Source organism: Cricetulus griseus, chromosome 6, assembly GCF_003668045.3.
Source record: "Cricetulus griseus strain 17A/GY chromosome 6, alternate assembly CriGri-PICRH-1.0, whole genome shotgun sequence".
In the NCBI taxonomy this organism is placed as follows: Eukaryota; Metazoa; Chordata; class Mammalia; order Rodentia; family Cricetidae; genus Cricetulus; species Cricetulus griseus.
Window position 1 is genome coordinate 51064024 of NC_048599.1, and position 8993 is coordinate 51073016.

Genomic DNA, 8993 nt, shown 5'->3' on the forward strand with positions numbered 1-8993 from the left:
TCCATCCCTCCATCCATCCCTCCATCCCTCCATCCATCCATCCCTCCATCCCCCTCCATCCATCCCTCCATCCATCCCTCCATCCATCCCTCCATCCATCCCTCCATCCATCCATCCATCCATCCATCTCCATCCATCCCCATCCATCCATCCCTCCATCCCTCCATCCATCCCTCCATCCATCCCTCCATCCATCCCTCCATCCATCCATCCCTCCATCCATCCCTCCATCCATCCATCCCTCCCTCCATCCCTCCATCCATCCCTCCATCCATCCCTCCATCCCTCCATCCATCCCTCCATCCATCCATCCATCCATCCATCCCTCCATCCATCCCTCCATCCATCCCTCCATCCATCCCTCCCTCCATCCATCCATCCATCCATCCATCCCTCCATCCATCCCTCCATCCATCCATCCATCCATCCATCCATCTCCATCCATCCCTCCATCCATCCATCCATCCATCCATCCATCCCTCCATCCATCCATCCATCCCTCCCTCCATCCATCCATCCATCCCTCCATCCATCCATCCATCCATCCATCCATCCATCCATCCCTCCATCCATCCCTCCATCCATCCCTCCATCCATCCATCCATCCATCCATCCCTCCATCCATCCCTCCATCCCTCCATCCATCCCTCCATCCATCCATCCATCCATCCATCCATCCATCCCTCCATCCATCCATCCATCCATCCCTCCATCCATCCCTCCATCCATCCATCCCTCCATCCATCCCTCCATCCATCCCTCCATCCATCCATCCATCCCTCCATCCATCCATCCATCCCTCCATCCATCCATCCATCCATCCATCCATCCATCCATCCATCCATCCATCCATCCATCCATCCATCCATCCATCCATCCCTCCATCCATCCATCCATCCATCCATCCATCCATCCCTCCATCCATCCCTCCATCCATCCATCCATCCATCCATCCCTCCATCCATCCCTCCATCCATCCCTCCCTCCCTCCATCCATCCATCCCTCCATCCATCCCTCCATCCATCCCTCCATCCATCCATCCATCCCTCCCTCCATCCATCCATCCATCCCTCCATCCATCCCTCCATCCATCCATCCATCCATCCATCCACTCACTCACTCACTCACTCACTCACTCACAAGTCTACACACTGGATCTCACCTACCACTTGACAGACTCTGCAGCAGACGAGGAGCCTTACAGCCTTACAGCAGAATAGTCAAAAGTCTGCAGTGCTATTGAGCTGATGTGATTAACAAGCCCAGGAATAGTGATTTTAGAGTAGGTGCTGTGAAGACTGTAATACAGAGGATATGGTAGAGAAAGGCCAGAAAGCTGGTAGCCAGGGAAAGTCTGTGACACAGCCCAGTAGTCGCATGGTCCCTAGAAGCAGGCTGGAATTCTGAGTAGAGGTCTCCTGGAAGCCTGTGAGGGTATGAGACAGGGGATGGCCCTTGAGCCAAGCGACCAGGCTCAGCAACAAGCCTCATCCTGTCCTCTCCTCCAGTATGCCCACAAGTTCGAGCAGGAGTTGCAAAACTTCAAAGTGGAAGTGAAGGATCTAGAGCTGTTGAGCCCAGCTGCTCACCGGGACCTGGAGGCTTTGCAAGGTAGCGGGCTGGAGAAAATACACTATGGAGACTTCCTTGTGCAGGTCAGTGAGGGGCACATGTGGTGCCCCAGCAAGATGTGGCAGTGAACAGAAGGGCCAGGTGTGTGTGTGTGTGTGTGTGTGTGTGTGTTGCCCCTTTCCAGCTCTCCACCATCTCTCCACTCCTGGGACTTCTTCCTGTTAAGGAACTAGTACACTTCCCCAGGTCCCTTAAGCAAGGTCATCTGTCGCTGTTCATGGTCCTGAACCCACTTTGCAAAGAATGGCGGTGTGACGCTGAGTTTCTTTTCTTCACACGTATGGATGTTTTGCCTGTGTGTATGTCTGTGTACCACATGCATGCAGTGTCTGTGGAGGCCAGAAGAAGGCAGCCGATACCATGGGACTAGAGTTTTAGATGGTTGTGAGTCACTAAATAGGTGCTGGAAATCCTGCCCCCAACCCCAGGTCGTCTGAAGGAGCAACCAGTGCTTTTAACATCTGAGCCATCTCTCCAGCTGGACACTGACTTTTCTTCAAGTCACTCTAGCTGGCATCTTGGTTTTTTTATTTGGAAATTCTGAAATACTTCACAGCTTCAGTTGAAACTCACCATGACTCACATCACAATAGACTGAGCCGGGGCTGAGAATATGGCTTCGTTGGTAGAGTGCTTGCCTAGCAGGCACAAAGCCCTGGATTCAATCCCCAGTGCTACATAAAGCCTGGTGTGCTAACAAATGCCTGAACCCAGCACATGAGAGGCAGAAGGAGGAGGGTGTATGAGACCTTCTCTGAGATTATAGATAGAGATGGGGGGCAGGGTGCAAATGAATGGACTTGGTGCAGGGCACATTTGACAAGTCTGGGAATTCAGAGGCTGAGGGTATATGGGGACATCTGGGTTCAGCCTTCTTGGTGTCTCCTGTCTTTGTTCAGATCCAGAAGCCTGTAGTGAAGACTGACATGGAGCAGCTGGCCCAGGAGCTGGAAGAACTGGCCCAGGCTCAAGTGAGAAGGGAGAAGGGACCTGTTAGCCAGACAGCCATCAGGAAGGAGATCTGGGCAGGAGGGACTAGGGATGTTGGGATTGGAGAGGGCAGGGACAGATGCTGGAGACTGAGGGCCCCACCCATGGATGCTCAGGCTTTTTACCCTACTCTTGGGCTTGAGGGGTCTGCAGCTTCAGTTCTCATTCAGGCACTGCTGCCAGTTTGCTGTGTGGCCTTGGGCAAGTCATTTCACATCTCTAGGCCTCTGTCCCAGTCTCCAATCTGATAAAGTTTCTGATCTAACCCTACACAGCAGGGCCAGCTTCAGACTGTCAGGACAGGTGCTGTGAGGACCCCCCTAGTGAACATGTGCACTCCGCACAGGACTCTCTGTAGTTACAGATATCTCAAGTTTCTGAAGTTCTCTCTAAGACGTCTCTGATTCCACAGCCAACTTGACCCCGGGTAGAGCAGAGAGCATTGCCCAATGTTCACAGCGGCTGCTACAGCTTACTTGGTGCCTGTGGCAGATTTAGTAGCATCCAGCTCAAGGCAGACTGAGAACAGGGAAAATCTGGGCTTGAGGATTTTCTCTCTGAGCCCAGCACTTGTCACCTCCCTTGGAGGGCTGTTGTTCCCGTTGGGGGGAGGAACCATTCTAATCCTTTTGTCTGCCCTCAGAACAACTCTGTACTGAGGCATCAACTACAGGAGGAGGCCAGACAGCTGCGAAGCCTCTACCAGGAGAAGGTTGTCCCCCAGCAGAGTCTTGTGGTAAGTTGGGAGGGAGTCTGGGGCCTGAGAGAGAGGAGGGATTGAGAGAGGGCAGTGAAAGGAGGGACGGGTTGCCCACATTCTCTATTTCCTGCTTCTGAATCCTTTCTTATAACAACCCTGATTCCTCCTCCACAGGCCAAGCTCAGCCTCAGTGTCAGGGCCCTGGAGTCATCTGCCCCAGAACTGCAGGTGGCTGATGGGAGTGGGGGGATGGGTCAGAACAGGTGGGCAATAGGAAAACAGGAAGGCGGCTCTGAGATCTCTGTTCTGTCTTGTCCCCTTGGAAGGTGAAGGGGGAGGGGTATAGGGGTCAGGTCATTGGAGACCTCTTCTTTTTTTTTTTTTTTTTTTTTTGTCTCTGGGTCCTAGAGCCTGCCCTTCATCTATTAAGGTGATGTGTGGTTTATTTTAGGATAGATGGATGAGTGGACAGATGGATAGCTGATTTGGGCTATTGTCTCCTGCAGGTAGATACCTCAGATGTTCTTGGTATTGTCAATCGTCTAAAAGGAGAGCTGCCTTCCCAGACCAGCTACATCATAAGGAATGTGAGTTGGGGGCATGGTGCTGCCTTTGAGCCAAACATGAAATGTCTACCACAGGCTTCCCCTCCAGCTCATCTCTCACTGTGGCTCCCATGAGAGCCAGGTTCATCCTGACAATGTCAGTATGAAAGGGTATGGGGAAGCAAGGCCCCTGCCAACCCTGGGCTTCTCTGTTTCCTGTAGGTCTCTGAGTGCCTCCTGATCAGGGAAATGGGCTACTTCTCTCAGTATGTGGCCTGGGTGAGAGAAGAGGTAAGTGAGTGTTCAGAACCCCACCTGGTCTCAAAGTGGACCAGCCGTGGAGCCCTTTAGGGATGCCCTAGGCCTTTGGGATTGGACCCAAACTCCCAAATATGCCGTCTGCACTTCTTGTTCACAAAATGGATCCTGCCCACCCCACTTGTACCCCGAACCCTTTTGTTAGGCCCAAGTATGTATGGGCTAGGTTGGGCATAGCTTTCTAGAACATTCCATCTGCTCCTTGCCCGCACACCTCATGGATAGGTCCCTCACCCTGCTTATTGAGGCTAGCCACCAAAGTCCACCTCTCTTCCACATCCTGTGGGCCATAGCTTCTGGGAATGGTCTGAGCTTCACAGGGGTTTGGCTTGCTCGTGAGTGTCTGTGTACATATGTGTGCATGCATTTGAAGGCAGGCATGTGTGTGCACACACATTGCCTCTCCAGTAACAATGACTTAAAACCATAATGAGGGACACAGAGAGACTTACATATGGGCTGGTGAGCCGATGGAAGGGTTGAAGCTGAGCTGAGCAGAAAGTTCAGTGTCCTTCCTGTAGAGCCGTGACCATTATGTCTGTGCCTGCACCTGCCACTCTGTGAGGTTCAAGTGTGAGGTGGACGCCAGCTATGTCTCTGGGCTTCTCTGTGTTCCTCTTAGCCTTATCATCAGAATATGGGGTACACATCTGTGGGTCCAGATGTCTTCACATATACCTGTCTCGTGTTGGCACCGCAGGTGACTCAACACATTGCCACCTGCCAGCCCCTCTCTGGAGCCCTGGACAATGGCCATGTGATCCTATGTGACATGATGGCTGACCCCTGGGTGAGTGTCCCCCTCTGTATCAGGGATACAGAGCCCAATGGACAGGGACAGTAGGATGGCATGAGGCCAGGAGTGTGGAGTCATTGCAGATCCTCTGGGCACAGGGCTGGTGGGAAGGCACCTCTGCCCAGCCTGCTGAGCTGACCTCATGGCTTCTATCCAGAATGCCTTCTGGTTCTGCTTGGGGTGGTGCACCTTCTTCCTCATCCCCAGCATCATCTTCGCAGTCAAGACCTCCAAATACTTCCGTCCCATCAGGAAACGCCTCAGGTAAGGGGCTGCCAGAACAGCAGTAGGCTTCAGATGTCCAGGAATCCTTTCAGCCTTTGGGCCACACCCTGCCTGAAACCCTCCCTGGCAGAGAGAGCTTCTGGCCCAGCTCTAAGAAGTGTTGGGGCCTCAAAGTCCCCACGTAAGCCTGCCACATCTTTCTTGCTGCAACGTGACCCCCTGGGGGATAGCTTCTTGGGGCTTTCATTCTCGGAAGGGTTCCTGTGGCAGAGACATCAGAGCTCCAGTTGTCCCTGTGTCAGGGCTGAGGGTCTGTGCTGGGGACTCACTTTAGTTATGTGATGTCACAGCTCTACCAGCTCTGAGGAGACACAGCTTTTCCACATCCCCAGGGTCACCTCCCTGAAGCTATAGGAGCCACCCACCGGTGAGTTCTCCCCTTACCCCCCATAATCCCTCAGTGCCTGAGCTGAGAGGCTTAGATCTGGGGAGGGCAGGAAGGCTTGGGGTCTGGGATGATGTAGATGAGACCCATCCCTTCCCCCACCACCTTCACCTGTTTCCTTTTTAGTTTCTAACAGGGCACAGTGATACCTGGGGCTTCCTGTCCTCCTTCCTTGTCTCAGCCTGGACCAGAAGACTTGTGTGATCCCTTTCCCAGAGCCCAGGCTGGCCTCCAGCGCGGGCTGTTTCCTCCCCTTCTCCATCTTACAGGTCCCACCTTTACACTCTTTTCCCCATGACCCAAATCATATACAGCCTCTACTGAACTACAGAGCCAACAGGTTCTTCTGGGAGCTAGCCCTTGTCCTCCTTGCTATGGTATCTCAGCAACAGGAAGGGCCTCTTCTCCAACCATGGGAGCTCCTTTTCCAGCCTTTAAGTGGCACACAGGCCCCTCCATTTACTCTTTCTCCCCACTTCCTGTCCAAGTTCCTTTCCCCTTGTCTGAGTTTGATCCTCCCACCTGCCCCATTCCTGATCCCTCACCTGCCCATTGCTTACTCTCTCCATGGAAGTCCGGCCCCCACCCCAACCCCAACGCCCAGCCCCCATTATCCTCTCTTTACCTGTCCTCATTGCTACCTTTGCTGGCTCCCAGGCCCTGCTTCCTGTCCACCTAACCAAGCAGGCAGCAGATGTCATGGTTGAGGTCATGACTCCTGAGCCTTCTGCAAGCTCTAGTCTGGATCTCCTGTTCCCAGGGAGGTAAAACAGGCCTGTACGAGTACTGAGCTGTCCTGTCTGCACCCCAGGTTAGAAATAGCCACGCTGATCCCATCTTCTCTCTGAGCACTGGCTTCTTAGAGAGGACCAGGGATGTGGGCCACACTGGGGCTCCCCCATTTGCCTCATAGACAGTAGCATGGGTGGTCCCCACTGTCTTTCCCAAGAAGGGAACAGGGTTTTGCACTCCTCTTTCCCTTCTACACATATGGCCTGGGATCACCTCTCACTTGTCTCTGCATGGTCCCTATGTGCTGGACACTGGGTCCAGAAAGGACAAAGAAAAGAGAGACAATATGGATGAATCTCTGTTCCATTAACATGTCACTTCCTAAGCTTTGGTTCTGGGCCCCCGAGGCTGGGTTCCCTAAGGCTAAGGTTCAGTATATGGTTGTATTTAGTGAACATCTGTAGAAAGACTCCCAAGGCCTCTCTATAGGTATCATGGCACTGTGCAGCAATTCAGTGTGAGGAGCAGAGCCTGCCTAGCCATGTGATCCACAGCCTGGTTCTGATGCTGCTAGCTGGGGCACCTCAAACATGTCATGTAGGTCCCCCAAGCCTCAATTTCTTCTTTTGACAAAATGGAGAGGATCCTCAGAGCCTGTATGTAGGGTTGTGAAAGTCAAACATGATGAATGGAAACCCTTGACAGGGCTTGGTGCCTAGCAAGTGCTACTCAGGAATTGAGAGCTGGGCTGAGGGCAGAGGCGGGGCCTAAAGGGGGGCACCCTCTATGATAGCGGTCTGCTGTGTTTCTTCTGGGCATGCTGATGTGGAATTGCATCTTAGGAGCCAGCAGCAACTTTGCTGACAGGACTTAGGATGGTGGTGTCCAATGTGCTAAGACTCCTGCAAACATACTCTCAAACAAGATTTTTTGTTTGGTTGGCTTTTTTGTATTTTTTTTTTCTTTTTTGGCTTTTCCCAGAGGTTGGAAGTTTTTGTTTTATTGTTTGTTTTTTGGTTGTTACTTGTTACTTGGAGGTGAAGAAGTGACACCCGTATTTTTTTTAGATCTAATTGATGGGTTTAAACAAATGAAATAAAAGCAATTAAAAATCACTTCCAGTTCTGTCAGAGTTGCTTATGTGATCTATAAGACACCTGAGCACATTAAGTCAAGTTATTTTGAGCTGAGACTTTTGTGAGATGGCAGCTCCTGAGGAGCTCCTGGTGTCTATTTTGTTCCTTGTTTCCATTAGTTCTATCTTGACCCTTCTATATGGTAGGGTTGGTTGAATGCTGGCCCTCGTATCTGAAAATCTGTCAGAATACTTGGAGGCCTTGGGTGACATTGTCTTCATCAGGATGTTGTGTGCATCTAGCAGTGGCTGAGGACCCAGAAAACAGGGTCTCCTTAATCCATTATCAAGGACCAAATAACTCCAAGTTCCCTGGAGAGTGGGTCTGTACCAACTCTTCACCCCTCCTCACAGCATGGAAGATCCGCCAGGCCCCCTCTTTTGATGGGCATGGAAGATTTACCAAGCCCCCTCTTTTGATGGGCACTCTTGATGGGTGTGGCTTTTAACTAGATGTTCCTTAAAGCTCTGCTCAGCATCTTTTGGAATCAGAACATATCCTATGATGGAAATAACCCACCTTTCCCACCATGCCTGGTTTTATGTGGTGCTGGGATTCAAACACAGGACTTCATGAGCATTAAGCAACTATTCTATCGAATGAGCTACATCTCCATTCTAGCTCTGTGGTTCTTTACAGACCCATGTGCTCTCTGCAGCCTAAATACATATCATTTCAAATGCTCAAAAGGTACAGACATCACACATTCTCTTTTACAAGTGTTGTCTAACTGGGAATTATTCCTCGAGTTTAGCACCAGAAACCTCGTCACGGCCTCTTGGACACTCTTTGGAAAAGTAGTTCAGAGGCTATTGCTGTAAGCACTAGTCACCCAGGGACAGGGGTGCTGGTGGTTAAAAAACAGAAACAGCTGTAGAGAAAAGCAGATACCCATTTTCCTGGTTTAAAATGTTGGGTGGTACCTGGCTGGAACTGCTCTATTTAGAAGCTGAACCAATCTCCCCACTACCCCCACACACAGCTGCTGCAGTTATCTGTCATTACCATGATCTCTGAGGAGGTCAAGTTGTTATAGGTGGTTGAACCTGATGAAACCCCAGGAAATTACCTGTCAGCTGCAAGGTCATATAGATTCTGGGTCCCCTGGTCTTGACCCTACATGTCCTAATGGATTCTCTGCAGGTCTCCATCTCCTGTGGGAACATGGGAGGGAGGCCCTGTCTCCAGGGAGGTTTGAGTTGTATGTCCTTGATGTCCCTGTGTCAGGAGGGATGACAGATTGGGGGCCCTGGGAGCTCCGAAAGATATCCACCTGGTTACTCAGCACAGGGCCCTGTGGCAGATTCTGCCAGAGAAGCACCTGGGGTAGGGCATCTGAGGTCCTAGATGAACAGCTCTGAACAACGCAGGAGGTACAAAGCAAGGGCCACGTGGCTAGAGCTGGGGCTGGAGCAGAGTGAACATTTATTCACTGAGCTAGGCACTGTGTATCAGCCAAGACAGAGGCATGCG

At 51.6% G+C, this 8993-nt stretch overlaps 1 protein-coding gene across 1 annotated transcript in view; it reads left to right on the forward strand.

Annotated features, from left to right (window-relative positions):
* The window catches only part of Prom2 (prominin 2), a 13825-nt gene extending 6326 nt beyond the window's left edge, over nucleotides 1-7499 (forward strand). Inside the window, exons 9-18 of the mRNA XM_035447041.1 lie at nucleotides 1510-1656; nucleotides 2533-2604; nucleotides 3267-3359; nucleotides 3498-3551; nucleotides 3830-3910; nucleotides 4091-4159; nucleotides 4887-4976; nucleotides 5140-5246; nucleotides 5558-5634; nucleotides 5779-7499. Of these exons, the coding sequence (XP_035302932.1) occupies nucleotides 1510-1656; nucleotides 2533-2604; nucleotides 3267-3359; nucleotides 3498-3551; nucleotides 3830-3910; nucleotides 4091-4159; nucleotides 4887-4976; nucleotides 5140-5246; nucleotides 5558-5621 (777 nt within the window). The 3' untranslated portion in view covers nucleotides 5622-5634; nucleotides 5779-7499. The remainder of the gene's footprint in view (nucleotides 1-1509; nucleotides 1657-2532; nucleotides 2605-3266; nucleotides 3360-3497; nucleotides 3552-3829; nucleotides 3911-4090; nucleotides 4160-4886; nucleotides 4977-5139; nucleotides 5247-5557; nucleotides 5635-5778) is intronic.
* Nucleotides 7500-8993: the final 1494 nt, after the last annotated feature.